Source organism: Tasmannia lanceolata, unplaced genomic scaffold (genome assembly GCF_043159265.1).
Source record: "Tasmannia lanceolata isolate RefF3 unplaced genomic scaffold, GAP_Taslan_0.1 ptg000031l, whole genome shotgun sequence".
Taxonomy (NCBI): Eukaryota; Viridiplantae; Streptophyta; class Magnoliopsida; order Canellales; family Winteraceae; genus Tasmannia; species Tasmannia lanceolata.
Window position 1 is genome coordinate 1,183,720 of NW_027518708.1, and position 21,390 is coordinate 1,205,109.

Sequence of the window (21,390 nt, forward strand, 5' to 3'; positions counted from 1 at the left end):
TCACTGACAGGGGGTGCGAATTTATCATCTCCGAAACAAAAATACAGAAGATATTTTTGAAATAAAAATAGAAATACAGAAGTCCTAAAGTGCGAAACAGTTAGAAGTATCAATAGATTAGTGAAAGAAGCACTCTCATTCAACACTCTTGCACTTGCAGTGACTCATGAAAATTAAAAATAATGTTACATTTTGCAGATTTTTTTTAATGGTAATTTGCAGATTCATGCATCCGATTTATGGTGTTTCAGCATTATATTTTGAATTCAAATTGAGTTGCTTATCCAATTCCCAACATGCATGAAAGTAGCATATCCTATCGAGAATAAGCAGAAATAGGATGGGTTCATTTTTCTATCGTTGTCATCTTTTATCCGAAATCCTGATACTGGAAGTTTTCTTTTACGGTTGACCTGATAATGGGTGTGGCAATTACATCCCCAAGGACGTAAACACATGAAATTCAGTAGGATTACTTGAACCCCTGCTGGTGTAATGTTTGAAGATGGCTTATTTTTGCTGCAATTTAAATCCAAGTTTAGAATCTTATCCAATTTGTTCTCCTTACTAATGACTAAGTTGTTCCTGACAAAATTAAATAGACAATACCAATGAAATGGGGAAAAAAACTGAAGGAAAAAATAGTGGACACTTGAGAGATTCCAGCTCCTATCTGCATAATGGAAAATGGCTATTTTCTATCATCAAAGAGGGATACATGTATGGGATTTTATTCAGAAAATATGAAAAACCTCAGCATAATACAACAAATAAAATGGAACAAATTAAAATATAACAAAAAATCATAATAAAAACAAATAGAAACTTTAGAAGCAGTTATTCGCAAGCATTCAGACCTGAAACTTTTAGACAAAATTGTTGCGGGTCGCCCATGTGCCTGAGAAATATAACAGCACCTGTGAGCGCCTATGCAAATTGAGTGATAGGATCACCAGAGGAGTACATGTCAGTAAATAAAATACAAAAGTGACAATCATTTCTTCAACCAAGCGAATTTGGAGAACCCAAAACGCACCAATAGAAGGAGGTCAACCACAAAAATGGTTAAACACTTGAATTGCGAATCACCAATTCAAGAGCAAAAGAGAAGAAACCATCAACAATAGAATGCAAACAGAGACAACTCACAATTCAAGGTTTTTTGGTGTCTCAGCATATCCTAATCTTCTTGCTGAAATAAAAACTTAAATATTTTATATGTTGTAGAGTACTTCGATAATCAGATCCTTCACAAATCTCTGCTGTGTTGACCGTTTGAAGGGTTAGGATGATCCCATGGAGCTGATTTTTTGGGCACACCCTATCTATATGAGGGCCTATCAAATGAATGCTTTGGATCATCCAAATAATGTGGCACCCCTATGTTTGTGAGCTCTGCTCAGATAAGCTTATCTGAGAAGCTGCTCACAAACCATTTCCTCTAATTCAAAAGAATATTGAGAAACATCATAAAATTAAGCACGCAAAAATGGTAGAAAAAATTATTTCGGAAGCCCAAAGTGGTTGGGGCACTGCTGCACTGGGTAAGGTAAAAGCTACATTGTACCTATACTCACTAATGTTTATGGCAATAAAATCAAGCTCCTCCCTTTAGCAACTCCAAGTATCCCAAGACTTGTAACTTCTTTGTGACTCTCATAGAAAAACACATAAACATGAAGGGACCAAGTTAAATTCATTAGAAAATTACCTAAATTTTGTGGTATTAGAAGAACATCTTAATTGAACCAATTATACATGAAGTATGTTTCAATAAATCAAATCTTTTGAGAGTTTAATAGAAAAACCATACAGGAACGTATGTAAACATTTTGTGAAATGGCATGAGTCTGAAACACCAAAATATATACAAATCACTACCATGCGAGTTTTTTTACCTATTGGAAACTTGTAAAAAAAAAACAGAAATCAATTTAGAAAATGTGAAAAAAAAATCTGGAAAAACTGTAAAAACATACACAAAATGAAAAAAGTTGCTTATAACAACCACCAAATAGATTTAAATGAAAATAAAATGCGTGCAAATATTTATAAATACAGAATCCAATTGAACTAACCAATCTCCATTTAGTGGGAAACGAATGGTTAGTAAAAATGTGAGGAATAGGCCCACCCATAGGGCATTAGCATCGTGCTGACCCTGTTAGGATAGCATCTGTATTTAAAAGAAATGTATCCCAAAGCTTCCCAAGGAGGACTATCCAATCACATTAGCATTGTGCTGACCCTGTTAGGATAGCATCTGTATTTAAAAGAAATGTATACCAAAGCTTCCCAAGGAGGACTATCCAATCAAAATTCTGTCAGGATACATGTTGCTAAATTCTTCCAAAAGGATTTGATAATCATAAAAAGGATTTAGCAACATGTTTCCTATCCGGAAGAAGTAACAGCTACACAAAATAAAATACACCAATCAGAAATCCACATTCTTAGTTTATCAAAATATAAAACCCAAAAAGTTTAGCTAGACAAGTATTACAAAAAATCTTTCATTACCACATCAAAAATCAACCCTTTACTGAATGGATTGTTGGGCTTGCAAAATGTCATTTTCATTTTTTTTTTTCAAAAAAGTTTACTAAGTGGAGGTTTTACTTTTAGTGCTTCACATATGAGATTGGCCTGATCACTGACCAATTTGAGCTGCTTTGTATACACTTGCATATTCATCATATCAAATTCCTTCCACTGATCCTCCCACTCTTTGAGCTTTGAATCCTCGATCAAATTCAACCCTTGTTTAATCTGACTCTCATCCAAACGTGACATATCCATAATCTTAGTGAGACGTAAGTAGAGATATTCACGAGGCATGATGGCTATGGAAGGACTGCTCTTGCTCGGCATAGACACATCCTTTTTTGGCCTTAGAAGAGGAGCAATATTCTCTCCAGAAACATTACCTTGCCCATTATCATCTTTCTCGGCCCCCCATATAATTTTCCATAGCTTATAAACCTTTTGATCATGGGCTGTTGCAAAGAATGGGTCTTCCCCCTTATTTGCATCTCTCAACGTCTCATACTTGGTGTTGGTCTTGCGAATCTTATCACATAACTTCCTCTGGGTAAATTCAAATGGAATAGATTTCTTCATGAATTGATAAAAAGCCTCGATGTTACCTGACAATGGATGTTTTGAGCCATTCTCAGTGAATTTGATAATGCCTTCCAAGATGGCAATCTCATCTTCATAGCTCCAAAAACGTTTAGACTTCACAGTTTTGGACTTCTTCATCTTTTCTACCTTGTCAGCATTTTCCTTTGAAGCTTTGGTATCCTCCTTGTCATCCTCTTGGTCTGAAGCTTTGGTATCTTCCTTGTTTGGTTGGGACTGCTTATGCTTGGGTGTGGAATGCAACTTTTTTTTCTCCCCCTTGGAATGCTTTTGGGGGTCAGCAGGACGTTTTAATGGAGTTAATTTTGGATTTGGTGAGTTGGAATCAAGCTTCTGTGTTTGTTGTTTGTTGGGTTCCATTGGGAGTTCAGTTTCAAAAGGAGAGGTAGTGGTAGGTGGGGGCGACTTTTCAGAGGAAGATGAAGACTTAGAGGTAGACATGTTGCTTGGTCTGGTTCAGGAAAGGAAAAGGCAATGGAGAATTTGTTGAAAATGAAAGGGAGATATAAGAACCTATTCTCTGTTTTTTAACCCCAATAGAACCTCTTCCATGAAACCCCAAACTAAAGGTTGAAAGAACCCCAGAGTCTTCTTCTTCCTTGAGCTCTTCCTTACCAAAACCCTAAAGTTTCCAAACCCTTATCTCTTTGCTTCTCTCTCCTTTTTTATGCAAACCCTAATCTAGAGTGAGGAATAGGAGAAATCCAGTGCTGGTGGTAGAGCTAGGAGGTGGCTATTGGTGGTTGGGGTGAATTTGGAAAGAAGGCTGATGGAGCTAGGGCATAATGTCTGAGATGGTAGTGTTGATGAAGCTCGGATTTAATGGAGTTGAAGGGGAGTCGAGGATCGGATTCGGCGGGTGGCCCGAGGGTGGAACCCCACACCCTCTCTGCAATTTCGCTTCCTCTCTTCCTATTCCTGTTGGGGAAAAATTTAAGAAGAACCATTTTTTCCATTCGATCCCTTTTATGGAGGAGAGCTGGGTCAATTTTTTTTTTGATCGACTTTCTACTTCTTCTTTTTTTGGTTCGGTAATTTCGGGTTAGGCATACCCCCACCCGCTATTAGGGGTGGCCAGAACCGAACCGGAACCGAAGAACCGAACCGGAACCGAACTGTAAAAAAATATTTTTGGTCCGGTTCGGTTCCACTGATGAAGAACCGAACTTATTCGGTTTGGTTCCGGGTCTAATGTTCTCGGTTCGGTTCCGGAACCGAAGAACCGAACTTTGAATATATATAATATTTGAGGAAAGTGTTTCTAGTCTGGCCGACTAGAGATCATTCTCTAGTCCGCCACCCAAAAACACATGGGTCCCACATATTTGGGTGATACAAAGCATTCATTTGATGGGGCCTGACATAGAGACGGTATCCACAAGAAATTAGCTTCATAGGATCATCCCAACCCTATGATTTGTGGAGCTTAAAATGGACGGCTATAAACTGCCACAAATCTGTCCATTTTTTAACTCCACAAATCGAAGGGTTAAGAAGATCCTATGAAGCTGAATTTTTGTGGACATCCTATCTATGATGAGGCCTATCAAATGAATGCTTTAGATCACCACAAAATATGTGGGACCCATGTGTTTTTGGGTGGCGGACTAGAGAATGATCTCTAGTCGGCCGGACTAGAAACACTTTCCTCATAATATTTTTATATTTCTATTATACATATACTTAATAATATAAATTACTTATAATATTAATAAGTAATAGTTAATACTATTCTTATAATAAGAAAGTAACTTATATTATAACTTTAATTAAAAGTTTTTATAAATTATAATTAATAATTAATAATTAGCCATTAGAACCGAAGAACCGGACCGGACCGAACCGATTATGTTCGGTCCGGTTCGGTTCGGTCCTACTGTGTACTATGGTTCGGTTCGGTTCTTACAGTTCATGGAACCGAGAACCGAGAACCGAAAAAAAGGAACCGAGAACCGAGAACCGAACCAGTTGGCCACCCCTACCAGCTATATTAAAAAGGAAAAAAGATAATTTACAATCTAGGATAAATCATTCCCGATACATCATCAGAAACAATTTTTGCAAGTTCCTCTGGAACCAATTCAAGAGTAATTGAGTCTCCTTTACAGATACAGGTGGGTTTGGATAAGAAGTCAGCTGCTCTATTGCCTTCATGCCAAATGTGGGTCAGCTTCCAGCTCTCAAAAGAGTTGAGCATGGATCTAATTGATTCGAGCGTTGAGATTTTCCGCCATGGGCACTGCCAAAGCAGGTTTATGGCCATAACAGCAATGAGCGAATCAAATTCTATCCACAGCCTCTTAACTTGGTGCTTCGCGGCTAATTTGATTCCATGATGGATGGCTTCAATTTCTAATTCTTGGATAGGGTGAGGATTGCAGTTCAGAGAAGAGAGAAAGGATTGTACCCTTGTGGTCTCAGAGAAGGCCTCCAATCGAGGTGGTATCACTAGCCAGGGAGGCGTCCGGATTCAACTTGATCTCATAGGCAGCAGGAGGTTCCCAATGATAGAATTTTGGTTCGGTGGCTTTGCTGAACAGGGGAAGATTAAAGGAGTTGGAAATTCTTTGGTTTTCTTTAGAGTCTTCATCTTCCAGCTTGAGGGCCAAATACGAGATCTCGTTGCACTGATAATTCTACTTAGAAGGAACCTTTTATGGGTTTTTTTTTTTGAAATAGTCTCGAGTTCCTTTCCTGCCAGATCAAGTAGATTGAAGCAGTGAGAAGAGTTCGGACAAAGGTGTAGGTCTGCTCTTTTTTCTTGAATTTGCTCCTAATCCAGTTTTCCTCATCAGATAGGGATTTTTTTTGCTTTCTTCTATCTGAGATGCGACGGAGAATCAATCGCCATATCCATGCCGAGTAAGAGCAGTTGAAGAAGATGTGGTTGACACTTTCGGAGGCAGAATTGCAGAGAAGGCATGAGCGATCATGGTTGGGGCCGAGGAAGTGAAGGTTATCTCTGGTACTCATTTTGTCCTGAAGAGCTTGCCAAGCTGTGATACTGAACTTCGGAGTGTGACCGGCGAACCAAACTGATGATACCCAAGGAGGTTTAGGATTAGGAGATCTAACGGCGTTCCAAGCACTACATAGCCTGAAATTGCCATCAGATTCCGGCTTCCAAATCGGGTTAGAAATAGCAGCTTTTGTGTAAAGACCTGTATTGATGATCTGCTTAAGCTCTTGAAGATGAGGAAGCACTTGAATCAAATCCCACCCACCCTAAAATTTAGCCTCATCAATAGAAGCTTTCTGGGGAATGAAGGATGTCGTAATGGAAGACTGGGCAGAGAGGGGACCATTTGGATGCCAAGGATCTGTCCAAAAATGCAGAGGGGTCTGAGTTCCGACAATAAAGCAGACATGCTTGCTGGCCATGTCACGAGATTTTATAATGCTTCTAGCTACCCAGGATGGGGATGCAGGCATGGGGAGAGTCCATAAACTTCTTCCTCTGATGTATTTTCGATCAAAACAGGTAACCCAAGGAGAGTTTCTCTTGGTAAGGATGTGCCAAAGTTGTTTGATCTGGGCGGCCAGATTCAAATCTGATACCTTTCTGATCCCGAGGCCTCATCAGATTTGGGGCTACAGATTGTGTTCCAAGATACTGGGTGATGAGATTTCTCAAGATTTGAGCCTGCCCAGATAAAGTTTCGAAGGATTTTCTCAATATTATTGAGAGATGCTTTGGGGATATGAAACGCTGCAGACCAATAAATTTGATAAGTGCTGAGAACGGATTTAACCAAATCCACTCTACCAGCTCTAAAAAGGTGATGGTTTGATCACGAAGAGATCCTTTGTTTGATCTTGTCCATGATAGGTTGGCAATCTCTAGAGGTGAGCCTTGAAGTGATCAGGGGAAGACCCAAGTATTTTATTGGGAGCTTTCCTTCTTCGATCTTAAGAATGTTGCAAATAGCTCTCTTGCTGCTGCTTTGGATGCCTGCAAAGAAGACCTCACTTTTGGCAGGATTAAATTCAAGGCCCGAGCAAATCTTGAATGACTCTAAGCATTTTAGGATCCCTGTAGCTGAAGTGATGTTAGGCTCGGCATAGATCATAAGGGATAAGGGATAAGGGATCACCCTGCCTGAAGGGGGATAAGGGATCACCCTGCAGGGGGGATAAGGGATCACCCTGCCTGAGGCCATTTGAAGACCAAAAGAATCCACGGGGAGACCCATTGACTAGGACAGAAAAAGAGGGAGTAGAAATGCATTCAAGCACTCACCGGCACCAAATTTCTGGGAAGCCTATTTTTTGCATGAAGAAAATCAGGGTGGATCTGTTGACACTATCAAAAGCTTTTTTGAGGTCTAATTTAATACACATTGCTTTTTTTGGGTTTTTTCTGTGGAAATTATGACATAAATCATGAGCTAGGAGAATGTTATCATGGATACTCCTACCTTTAATGAATGCTAACTCGAAAGGGCTGATGAGGCTATGCATAATGGGTTTAAGTCTATTTGCAGAGAGATATGGGCCTGTATTTCTCTGGGGAGCTAGCATCAGAGGTTTTGGGCAAGAGAGCTAGAAAGGTGGCATTTAGTTGAGGTAAGATTTTACCTCTTTGGAAGAAGAATTGGATTGCTTTAACAATGTCAGGCCCAATTAAGTACCAGAATGCTTGGAAGAAGCACCCATTGAATCCACCAGGGCCTGGAGACTTGTTCCCATCGGAGCTTTTGATGACATCCCAGATTTCGTCAGCAGAAAATTTCCTGGTAAGCCACTGAGAGTCAGCTTCCGAAAGAGATCTGGTAGGTTCGGGAATGCTGTTGGGATGGACTGGCTGGGATGATTCCTCCTTGTTGAGAAGAGAAGAGAAGAACTCAACCATAGTTTCTGTTATCTCGTCGGGATTAGTTGAAATGGACCCTTCAGTAGTAACAGTGCCTTGTATGCAGTTTTGGTTTTTTCGGGCTTTCATGGCCGCATGGAAGAAAGCAGTGTTCGAGTCCCCAAGGTTAAGCCACTGGGATCGAGATTTCTGCCTGTAGAAAGCCTCCTCCTTTCTAGCCGTCCTAATGTATTCATCTTTGATCCAGACTTCTTCATCTCTCAACGCCTGATCCGTAAGGGAAGTTGCAATCTTTTCTTGAGTAGATTCAAGGAGCAGTCTCAACCGAGGAGCTTCAATGTCTATTCTGCCAAAAACCTCACGATTCCAGATTTTTAGACTACCTTTCACTTCTTTGAGCTTTTTGACTACAATGAATAGAGGCGATCCATCGATCTCTATGTTCCATGCTCTCTCCACGACTTCAAACACAGAGAGGTCTTCAAGCCACATGGAGAAGAATTTGAAAGGAGGTTTAGGGATTTGAGGGGATTGGTTTAACTGGATTGTAATAGGGGTGTGATCGGATAGCCCAGGGTGAAGGTAAGAGGCGAAGGAGGAGGGGTATTGGTAAAGCCATTCTTCGCTAACAAGGACTCTATCTAGCCTTCTAAACTTCCAATTATTCTCATTCGATTGGTTATTCCAAGAAAGAGTTTGCCCAAAGGATCGAAGATCAGAGACGGAGCATTCATCAATCCAGGAGTTGAAGTCTTCCATATCACGAGCCGAGGGACCAGTTCCCCCCAAGAATTCAGAGGCGAATCTTATGATATTGAAGTCTCCCATAATGATCCATGGGAGGGAGACACTTCTAGCAATGAGAGATAGATGATTCCACAGAACTCTCCTTTCGGTTCCTCTGTTTAGAGCATAGACAGAGGTAACTAGGAGGGTGATATTGGTTTGAAGAAATTTGACCTCACAGTGCATAAACTGATTTGCTTCCTGGAGGATTCTTACCTGCACCAAATTTGGGTTCCAAATGATCCATATTCTGCCTCTATCAAAGCTGTTATAATTAGTTGAAATATTCCAACCACTGCACATTTTTTTCATGTATTCTGGGATTTTGTGGATAGGAGCATGAGTTTCAAGGATGCTGAGAAATGGGAGATTTTCTTTACGGATAATATCTCTTATGTCCTTTCTCTTATTTTTGGTACCAAGCCCTCTTATGTTCCAGGTCCCAAGCTTAATCATGAGGATTTTGTAGAGGGGAGTTTTGGGTTGATCTTGTGTGATCAGCACGGGGGGAGGAAGGGAGATCAGAGGATTCAGGGAGGGTGTCCTTCAGATCAGAGTCAGAAGGTGGGAGGGAATTTTCGATTGGTTCAGTTAAGGGGCAGGGGAAGAAAGAAGGTCAGAGGAGTTGGGAATACTGGGACCATCTAGACCCAAGGACCTGTTATTCCCGAGGATTGCACAGGGGCCAGAGGTGGCACTAACATCTTCATCCTCTGAAATGAAATCAAAATTTTTTTCTTCAGTGTCAACTGAATTGAGGATGTCGAATGGGTTCTGGGTTGTTACAATGGAGAGATTAGACTCATTTCTTGGTTGGGATTGGAGTTTAGGGGAAGAGGCAGGGGTAGAAGAATCCTGGATAAGATCAGGATCAGAGGAAGGGGCAGAGGGAGCTTTAGGAGGCTCTTTTCGAGAAATGGGTCTCCATTCCTGGGCAGGTTTGGGACTGGACTTTGCTGAAGCAGGGCATTTATCGGTTGAGTGGTTGAAAATCTTGCAAAGATTGCAAGACTGAGGTTTCCATTCGTATTCAAATAACTGGGTTGCGACCCCAAAGGGAGAATGAATTTCTATAGAATCTGGTAGAGGGTCCCCAGCTTCGATTTCTACTCAAATCCTTGCAAAATTTAACCTGGTTTCATCCGCTGTTTTGGAATCCATGTAGAGGGGATTTCCTATCACGCTGCCAATTTTACTAATATCTTTATTGTTCCAGTACTGTAAGGGGAGGCCAGGCAGTTTTACCCAAATAGGAATGGTAGATAGCTCAGGTTGTTCGAGAGGTAGTCCTGGAGACCATCGACGGAGGATGAGGGGTCTACTGGCATAAGTGTGTCCTCCCATTTCGAGAATTTGATCGCAATCTTTCCATGACTGCCCCAACTAATGTATAGTGAATTAGTGATTAGTGACTATAGCGGGGGTCTGTGCAATAGCAAGGGTAAAATGATATCATTAAATATATGAGCTAGCTCATTAACCATTGAAGGTAATCAATCATGTTAAAATCCCAGGTCAAGGTTAAGGAAAATATATATATTTTTAGAATCTAAATCACCGTCGCATAATGTAGAAAAACTAAACAAGATGGTGAATAAGACAGGGCGTCACCCTTAGCTCATAAAATAAAAGTGCAAAATTTTACTCAATGAAATTTTATGATTCAAATTATTCAAAACAGACTTTAAGATAAAAAATTCCCATATAGTTCCTATTCGGGAGTCATACTATGAAAGTACCAAATATTTCTAGAAGATAGATATACAAAACAGTAAAAAATTAACTAGATTTGAAGTACCAACTTGTCATAATTTAAAACTAGGGTTATTGAGCTCCAATTGTCTTGAAACTGGATTCATTTGTAAGATAATGAAGTCTGCTTTCTAGAGATATAAATATATTCTCTATACAAAACAACGTGAGGGCCAATCAGAATCCAATTGTCAGAATGATCCTATGGAGTTGATTTTTTGGGCACACTCAATCTATGTGAGGGCACACTCAATCTATGTGAGGGCCAATCAAATGAATGGTTTGGATCAAACAAAACAATGTGATCCCCATTGTATTTTAAGGTAATGTGTAGATAACTTATCTACACTAGTGTGTAGAAAATGTTCTCTCTCTCTATATATATTTATATATATGTGTGTGTATATTATAATATAGCAGGATGGGGGTTTCACTGTTCACGCCCACGTGGACAGTCCCCCATCTGGCTTTCGATCTACGTGGTACCCTCATTCCTAGGACGAAAAAAAATTTGTAAAACACAAAAGGATCCCTTAAATCTCTCTCTCTCTCTCTCTCTCTCTCTCTCTCTCTCTCTCTCTCATTTCCGCAGAGTTTTTATTAACTGGGCAACTTCCTCTAGCAATCTCCATATCTTTAGAAACACATAATTACAATTTCCTAATGCTACGATTGGTTGCTTGGAGTTGCTCGGAGAGTAGTGGAATAGGAAGTCAAAGGGAGGAGACAAGCATTTTGATTTTCCTAGAATTACCTCGGAAAATTGTGTGGTAGTGTTTGGTTGCACGGCAAATACTCAGAGAGTAGGAGAAAAAGTAGGGGGTGTCATTACCAATATAGGGAGAGAGGAGAGAGAGGGAAGAGAGAGAGAGAGAGCATCATTCCCTAAAAAATTCAACCATAGTTCTTTGCTTTTGGAAGAAGGGGATAAGAAAGAGACAAGCAATTATTACATGAGAGAAATCCAAGGGAATCAATGGGAGTCCAACGCATTTTGGCAACCAAACGTGGAATGGCATGCCAGATCCAAATCAAATGCAGATGGCTGCCTAGCTTTTGTGCAACCAAACAAAGCTGGGAATCATATCCCCCCCTCTGACGGATAAAATCCCCCCCTTTAACATTATTCGTTAAGTTTTAAAGGCAAGGAAAGACATTAAAGGGGGTGAATTTATCCTCAATCAATGAACTATTCTCACAGAAACCGTTAAAGGGGGGGATTTTATCCGTTTAGGGGGGGGATATCATTTCCCTTTCCTAAACTCATGTAAATAACGCAATTCTAGGATTTTTTGAAAATTTTGGCATGCACGTATATGAGGCTAAAACATTAAGGGGCCATTTGGATACGAGGATTTTAGAATCTGAGATGTCTTTAAAATTGTAGCTAAGAGACAAGAGAAGAAGAGGACCAGCCGTCGTTTTTAACTTCTCGCCCTTCTTTCCGTCAGCCAGAGAGTAGCAGATCCTCCCATATTTCCAAGGTTTAGAAATCTTAGGATGCGGGAGCGATTTTTAAAACCTGAATTTTTCACTTAAAATTAAAGAAACGTTGTCAGGACAGCATACAATAGCTTGATCATGCACCCTCTTTTACACTGTTTTCAAACTAAAAACCTAGATTTTAAAATCCGCGTATCCAAATGGCCCCTAAATATTCCATGATTTTCGCTCAGTTCCTTAAAAAACTACTTCTGGCTTTTCGGGAAAGGGTTTCCTATTCCTTCCACCAAAATCGCCAATAGATTTCCTATTGCATGTCTATCGTCTAAATTTAAAGTTATTCACCGAATTGTAAGCCAAAATTAGAAGGATTGATGGAGTTTTGTTTCAGGTTTACTTGTTGGTGGGAATGTCGAGAAGATAGAATTCTGTAGAGTTGCTTCAAGGCGCGTAATTGCTTTCCTTAAGACAAATTTCGCTCCCATCAGTTGTTTGCAACGGGAATCCGTGAATTGCCTCCAAGATACAATGAAGCCTTGTAGGAAGATGCTACAAATGTTTGATGATGCTTTGCACAAGCGTAATCAAACCCAAAACGCCTTTTTTAAGAACTTCAAGCCTTAGAGAAATCACTAAAACTGTTTCTGCAGAAAACAGTATTTAGTGCACTGTTTTTATGAAAACTAAACTTTGAAAAACAAGACAGTAGGAGATTGCAAGAGAGGAAGAAAAATGCAGCATTAACTCTCTTTGAAAAGACAGATTTATGCTCTTTTTATAGAGCAATTAATGTCTTTTTATTGAGAGAAACATCCCTTCAAGACATCCCTTGGATTGGTTTGAATAATGACCGTTTGATAGGGAAGAAAAATACACCACTAACTCTCTTCGAAAAGCAAGATGTCCTCTTTTTATAGAGCAATTGATGTCTTTTCATTGAGAGAAACATCCCTTCAAGGCATCCCTCGGATTGGTTTGAATAATGACCGTTTGATCGCAACTCTTTGTGATTCAACCGTTTTGGATCATCCACAAAGTGTCCATTGTGTTTAAAAATCATCCATGACTATTGGGAAGCAAAAGGGCACGAAAAGGTTTGAAAACGGAAGTGAAAAGCCATGTCTATTTTGAATAGCCACAGTCGACAGGGCTACCCCGGTCGCCCACTGATAGGCTTCTGGACTTTTTTTTCGATCCAAAGAACCGCGGTCGACCGAGCTACACCTTTCTGGAAATTGTTTACATTTTCAGTAACCAATCTGCGGTCGACTGAGAACCCGTGGTCGACCGGCTCTGTTTGGAATTTGTTTTTCTATTTGTGGACCCCGATCCTAAGAACGAAGAGGAAACGAGTCCCTACATCCTCTGGATCATCCACATGAAAGAGAGCTCTACCAAGGAACTCTCGAAACGGTGCCACCCTCATAGCATAGCACGAGTGGCGATACAAACTAGATACCTCTTGATCGAAGGATAAATCCCCAAACCACGACATACCTAAAATAATTCAGAGTCGCCATCCATGGATAGGCCATGGAACCCCAAAATCAAATCCTCTGTGCAACGGATAACCAGAAATATATATGGGTCCATGCCTGGTTACGAATTTGGAAGGTCCGAAGAGCACCTCATCCGCTCAAGTGCAAACACCTGGTCTCTTATGCCATTTACTTAATGATTTTGAAGAGTTTTGGGCGAAAGTCATATAAAATGGGAACGAATATCTCAGAGAAGACGTCTATCTAATCATGCATGTCTCGGAGATGATTAATAAGCACACATAAAAGAAATGAAATAAGTGTCACCTGAGAATAACTAGGTTATGAATGTCATACCTAATTGGTGTCTAAGTTCTGGTGTGCAAACACATGCATGCTACAGCTAAAAGTATAGGATCTGTACATGAAAGTAAGAAAACACAGCAAAACATACAACACAATTCGATTATATACATGACTCGACAAGACAAATCCTAAAACTCCAAAGCAATACTTGACTCGGACCAGAATGGCCATCCACCCTGGCTGCTCTACGTATCCCGGCCTCGGGAAGAATCAGAATCAACGTAGTTCGATGACATATTCTAAACTACGATGCCTAACCATTTAGAACCGCTATCCTAGGCTCGATCCACTAGACTCAACTGCTTTTTAAAGCTTTTTGTATAATTGCTTAAGTTCATGTGAATTGTAATTTTTAGAACTCTCTATATGCCCTAACTAATGCAAGTTGATTAGCCTTAAGCTAATGCAGGTGGGCCCTATATCCTATGTGTATCTAGGCTGTGCAACCTAATGAAAACCATGGGCTGACTATATGCTTCCTAGTCTAGCCATCAGTTCGACTAAATGTCTAACCGATCAACTTGAGGCCTCCTAACTCTAGGGACTCACGTGACAGGACACACCATATCAATACAAATCAGGACAGCCTCCTAACTCTAAAACACCCAAAATATCTAGGACAAACTCTTAACTCTAGGGGAAGATCTCTTTGAAAAAGGTTTTGAAATATTTTTGCATTTTTTGAAGGTTTGAAATGTTTATTTTTAAAGGTTTGGGTGGACCTGGGATGTGGATTCCAAGCTGCACTACGTACCCTGTGGAAAGGAATCAAGCCAACGTAGTTCGGAACGAACTTCCTAACTACGCTCCTAAAAACACTCAACACTTGGATTTTTTAAGGTTTTTTATGTTTTCAAATGTTTTTGATATTTTTAAAGTTTTTCAAATATTTTTGAGTTTCAAATTTCTAATGTTTTTGGATTTTAAAGCTTTTCCAATGCTCTAGACTTTTAAATGCTTTCAATCTTAAAAGGAACACACAAGCACAACCACAAACTAGGGCAAAGCCCTAAATCCAAAGGGGAAACCCCGAATAAGCAACTAATGCCTCAAAGAGACGATCCACAACAAGTAACTAGCGTCCCAAGAACAATGAAAACAATCTAAGATCCCTAGCACTGAAGGCTTTATATGGCTAAGATAGTCTCTATCAACGGAAAGCAAGAATTAGGGGTTGCTATAAGGACTGAGCAAGTCCCCTAAAGACGGGCTTTGGATGACTCCTTCATTGCCCCAACAATGAACGGGGCTACTAATATCTAAAAGGCGTCTAAAAGACTAGGCAAGTCTATTATACAAAGGAGGGGAACACTACTTGGACTGAGCAAGTCCCCCAATGATGGGCTTTTTCTATAGAGACACAACTTGTCTCTCTAAAGGGGAGGCTCCGACTATCGCCATCATTGCCTTAAACATTTCCTAATCATCTTGATCAAGAAAATAATACCAAGACCTAAATGATACATTGCATTCTCTTGATAAACATATGCGAAACCCGAAACCAATAAATTTTGAGCTGAAGAAGACAAGAACCAACAAATATAATCTCGGTTTATGACTCAAATTCCTACCCCCAAACAACGCAGAGTATGATCCGAATGAGTAATACTGCATTAAAGCCTAAGGACTCAGGTGAGTTAACAAAGCAGAACCCAAGAATCCCTACATTTTAGCAATTTGATCAACGTAAAGCACAGATTGAGCGAGGGTTATAAGACTAAAATTCACGAGCTGCAAAATCTACGAGAATTTGGAGCATAACATACACAGAGCTAACGGTCATTCAAGATTTATTAGATATAAAGATTATCAATGGAGTGCTAAAACTAGTATCGATGCTCTAACTTTGAGATACAAATCCCAAGGAATTCCAAGATCTAAATGAGATTCTTAACAGCCTAGAATTCACAGATGACAGATCATCATACATAAGTACCAAAAAGAGTTGGAAAGGGAACCTACTCAAGAAATACCATTACTAAAGTATGGCTGAATTGGCATTATATGCCATACAATCTGATGACAAGGGAAAAGGTAGCTCACAGGGGTTACTAGAATCAACAATAATTAGGATCAACACATGTTATTGCTTCTAAAACCTTTACCATAACAATCATTTGATTTTCTGTACACTTTAAACCATGTGAAATTTCCAATGTTCTTCACCTTATAAATCCAAGGAAAATCTATTTCTAATTGAAAGGTAAAATCCTAGCAATTAACCTAGATCAAAATCACAATATTAAATGACTACAATTCTCAGAAATTAACATCAGAAATCCAAATTGTAAAGCCAAATAATTTCCAAATGTGAAAAATCAATGCCAAGCTCTTGATCCATATCGAAATCATAACACCAAATAGGCTATAAATTTCAGAGATTAGACCCAAGAATCCAATCTAAATTCAAACCAGCATGTCAATAAGAGATGCCACTAATTGAAGAGCCTGATTTGAATCTAAATCACATTCATATTGGATAGAGATTTCAAGATTGAAAGCAGAATCAGGTATATGAAACAAGAAAAGCGATCATAAAAATTCAATGATTATTACTTGATCCGGTAGTTGAAGAGACCGCTGATTCTAGCAAATATGAAGCTACTAGGGTTGATGGTTGTCGACCGGTGATGATAGAATTTGCCGGAGATCCGCCGAGGAAAATGGAAATAGCTAAAGATCTGAGAAGGAAGGAATTCGCGGAGACAACGAAATTTGTAGATCCGACCGAAGAAGGACGGAATTCGCCAGAGATCCCTCAGATCTATACAAGATCAACGGACCTGAAATGGTGTAGATGATGATAGAATCTAAGATAGGGCCGCCGGATTCCGACAAGATTTACTGGAGAAGACGACTATTTCTCTCTCTATTTTCATATCTGAGCTTCCCTCTGCTTAAAACTTGAGTTTTCAAGCGAAAATGAAAGAGATAATGGTGATGGATGATGCAAAAAGGTGGAGAATGATGAAGGTTAGGGTTTTAAAACAAAATGAAGGTGGATATGGCTTTACAAGGCTCAAATCAGTAACAAAGCTGAGACAATTGAAGTAGGAAAGTGAAGAAGAAAGATCCGACCCAAAATTGGCCGGAATCCGGCAAGGGCGTGATCGGAGAAGGAGATTTTGCCGGAAATTGGTCGGACATTCGGCAAGGTGATCGGAGAAAAAGAAGATGAGCTGATAGCGAGAGATGATGAAGAGGCCGCGAATCGGAGGTGGAGATCAAGCTCTCCTCTGCAATTTCTCTTCCTCTCCCTTCATTCTCCCTCTCTCAGTCTCTGAAATGAGATATCTAGTCCCCCCCTCTTCAGAACCCTAATTTGATAGCTTTTACTAAGGAAGTGATAAATTCACACCCCCTCATTTCAGTGAACAACCCACCCCAACGCATTTTGGCTACAATTTCTTAAACTATAGGGGCTGAAGCAATAACAAGGATAAATGAAAAATACTAGTATATTTGACCCCTTTTCCCTTTTATAGAAAATGATATATAAAGCCCTCCTCCCTTTGTCCTTATTCAGCCCCATCTAGGTTATTATTCGACTATTCTTCCTACAACAAAAGAGGGGTGGCTAAGATGATTTCTCTTTACATTCTTATGAAATGAATGGCCCTAATTCTTCTCAAGTTCATCCCCTTTGATTGTTGTTCTACTCAAAAGAATGAGTATCCGCTCATTTTATCTATTACTCTTATATGAAAGCGCGTCCACAAAAATTGATTCTAGACATCCATTTGATCTCTCTTCTTTTGATGGCTAGGATAAAATCATTGACTATTTTCCATGGAATGAGAACCAAACACTAGTTTTTGGAAAATTTTGAGAACTAACACATGATCAGTACAACCATATCCTATGTTGTATTTATACAAACCCGGCTATTTTTCTTCATGAATTGGCTCACTAGTGGGTTCAATTTTAGTACACCTTTGTTTTGATAAGTGCACTCTCTTAACTTGGTAAACCACCCACCTTTTGTAAAATTTAGCCCTCTTTTGCTTCAAGGGACAGCCCCCAACCTAATGTACTTAAGAACCTTTTAAATCTATAAGGGGTGACTCAGGTAAGCAATGGGCCTAATTTTTGCTCTTGATGTTGTTGGCCATAGGTTAGTATTGGCACACCCTCTATTGGATATCTCACTCCCCTTCTGCTACACTATGACGCTCACTCGTTTACTAAGCAAACTGCGACAGACTTGGACGAAATTTTGTAGGGACCTCGGTGAGACCCTAACCTAGCTTATGATGAAATTTGGGTCCTAATTCACTGATTTGATGAGGATTTTTAACCACATAACACTATTAAGGGTATGGTCAAAATGGGGTGTCTACAGATGCCCCTCTTTGGCAGAGCGTGCTTGTCACGCGAATGACAAAGCTGAACAGACGACACATTTTGACCGACCCAAATATGAAGCAAAGCAATTTCTTTGGGTTTTCAATTTTATGAAGGGTATTTTCCAAAGGAGCATAACCAAATAACCCCGCAACAAGACTCTAAGGCTGCGAGCAATAAGGAAATAGCCTCTCACCGACTCTTAACTCGGCAATATGTTACAGATATTACAGATATTCATTTTGCTACGATTTTAGACAGCTTATTGGTAGAATTATATCAATATGTGGTTTACGTTGATCAGATGTTGTAGACATCCCATTTTGACCGAACCCCAAATGGCATGGTTCGAGTGAAACGCTACTAGACTAGTGTTTTAGAGTCCCGATTTTCTTCTTAAAGTAGGTTGGAATCCCAAGTGGGTCCTCGCAAAATTTTGTTAAAATCCGTCATGGTTTGCCTGGCAAATAGGAGGGGTAGATTGGGTAGTGTAATATAAGCAATAAGGGGGTTGATTTAGTCAAGATGAGGGCTGTCCATGGGAAGAAAAAGAGGTAAATCTATTATTTTTACAAAAAGGGGGTGAATTAGCCCGTCTAAAATCGATCCAACCTTGCGCGCCCATCACTTTTTGGCGCGCTCATCAGTTGGTGGAGTGCCAATAGTGGTGATCTCATTTTGGGTATATAAAAAATCACAGTGAAAAATCAAGGGAGGAGGTTTTCTCATTTTCGCTAACAAATTTCGAGAGAGGATTTGAGAGAGAGAGAGAGAGAGAGAGAGAGAGAGAAATTGATTGCCCAAACCCTAACCCTTATTTTCCCATTTCCGATCTCTTCTCTGAGCAAAATTCCGGCGAGAATACAAGTTCCGGCCGGTCAATGATTTCCTGTAAATCTTGCTTTCTCTTTTGATTAACCATTGGATCTGTGATTCTTTTGTTTTTCTCATTTTTCAAAACTAGCTTATCAAACCCTAACCTCTTAACTTCATCTTCTCCGACCGAGCTCCGGCCGGTCATTGCTACCTTCGATCCAATTACCCTATTTTCAGCCTTGAGATCTTTGATTCAATCTCAGCAACTTTGGACTCACCTTCCTTTTGTTAAATCCGGCATTGAACCTCATTCTTTCCGGCAAAATATTTGCCAGAATCTGATCTGGTTTTGATCTTCAGATATGTGTGTTATTAGCTTAGATCTGAAGGTTTTGAAGCTGATATAAAAAAAATCAAAGAAAAAAAAAAGAAGATATGCGCTACTGTTGTTTGTAATTTGTGATTGGAGAAGCATTAGATTGAAGAGGAGGATAATAAGGAAGAAGGTAATAGTCCCTGAAATTACCTTATGTCTCATTATTTCTCCAGATTAATGTTATTGTGTTCACTATTTTGCTTGATGCCATGTGATTGTGATTAATGTTCGGATCTATGCAAATTTTCCATGAGTTGGAGTTATCTTTGTTTCATGATGCATGATAATCAGTTTTGTTAAATTAAGCATAGTGTCTTTATGATTTGAATTTGTTTCTTGTGGAACTTTATTTGATTGTATCTGGTTATCCTCCTATAGAAAGTCTGAAATAATTCATTCATCACTTGTGAATATTTCCCTCAAATAATTACAAGTTAATAGGGGGTCTTATGATTTGTAATCATTTTATTTTTAGCAATTATCTGATGGAATGTGATTGAGTAATATGATGTGTGTGTATGTGTATAAACATGTCCCTGTTATAGTGATATTTGGTTTAAATGCAAGCATACCAAGAGAAACAGTTTTCCGCCTGTTGGGTTGCAGGTGACATGTTTGTTTTAAAGCTTCAATGAAAATTGGTCTTTTGCCTCAAATTCAATTAATATATTAGTGTTACATCAATTCATTGAGAACCTTGAGACCCTTCTAATTACCGTGAGGCCAAAGGAAGGTCACTTTGGATTTGTACTCATGACCTGCTCTTAGTAAAAAGGGTGTTTTCACTTGTTCCTCTAGTGATGCTTCCAGGGTTGGACGGTTGGGATTACTGAGTAGAAAAAGTTGTTTTCATTTGATAAAGGTGGTGTTATTTGATTCTGTAATGTATACCTTTAAAATTTAAGTATTGGAGGTCAGGCCTTGTATTGGAGTTTAGACTTTAGCCCATGTTTTGAATTGGAAATGTGATGGCATACCTTGAACAAGAGCTGCCAGTTCTCAAGACTTATATTCCAAACTTGAGCAAGGAGTTCCAACACTTGTAGCTAGCTAAATGAAAGATCCTTGGAATGCCATTTGTCTATGTTGAAATTTAAGATTTTAATAAGCTATTGTGCATATTTGAGCCAAGCAAGCTTATACCTCGTAGTTGCGTTTTGATTTTTTTATTTATCACTATGTCTGTACAAAGCTTTAATCATAAAATTTATCCATCTATGTCTTTTGAGTTAAATGAGTGTATATGCCTAAATGCTGATCATCATGTGGTTGAAATCTTTTTCTCTTTCTTAATCTAATGACTATGATAGTCATTTGGGAACCATGATAGTTTAATTTTTCTTACAACTAAAGAAGAACATAGATTATGCCACGGTTGAGGTGTAGAAGGTGTGAGTATATGTGCATCTATATGTGTATGATTTGTACATGTTAGTGTGTATATGTGCATGTGAATGCTCAATTTCAGTTCAATCGTGTCTTTATCATCTTGTGCATGCCTATAGATAGTTCTGTTCTAATATGGCTAAAAGGAATTTCTTTTAAGCTTCATGTTATATGCTTAGGGATCATTTTGGAAACCTATTAGAATTCAAAGTCATGTCTCTTGCTGTTGGTGATTGGAATTTTTTTATTTTTATTTTTGAAAAGCATAAGAGCATAGTTTAAGTTGGGGTTATTGTTTCAATGCCATTGCTTGCTACACACAGGGGGTATCCTCAATACAGTTGCTCCATGGTGTACGAGAAGCCAATCCCTATTTTACTGTGTAACATGATTTCCTATAATTTATTATCAGTCGGTTCAATAATGAAAAATGAGAAAAGGAACTCTCTATAAGGTTATGTAACTAAGCATGAGGTAGATATATGTGCAAAGTCCTGTTATCAGCAGTTTTCCCTTGTTATATATGTTTAGGAGCTTCTTTAGTGATAGTAATGGGGCACTGAATATTGTTGTTGTGTTATACATTGAGGATGTTGGATGAGTCCCATAATGCTAAAAATCCAACTTGGAAACTGAAGGACAATAGAGACAATTACCCTACTTGTTCGCATAACAGAGTGCTAAGATAA

The 21,390-nt window shown here is 39.2% G+C and overlaps 1 protein-coding gene across 1 annotated transcript; it reads right to left on the minus strand.

Moving 5' to 3' along the window:
• Window positions 1-7,615: 7,615 nt before the first annotated feature.
• LOC143859518 (uncharacterized) lies at window positions 7,616-9,052 on the minus strand. The gene has a single exon (XM_077370198.1). The coding sequence runs from the start codon at window positions 9,050-9,052 to the stop codon at window positions 7,616-7,618; it is 1,437 nt and encodes a 478-aa protein (XP_077226313.1).
• Window positions 9,053-21,390: the final 12,338 nt, after the last annotated feature.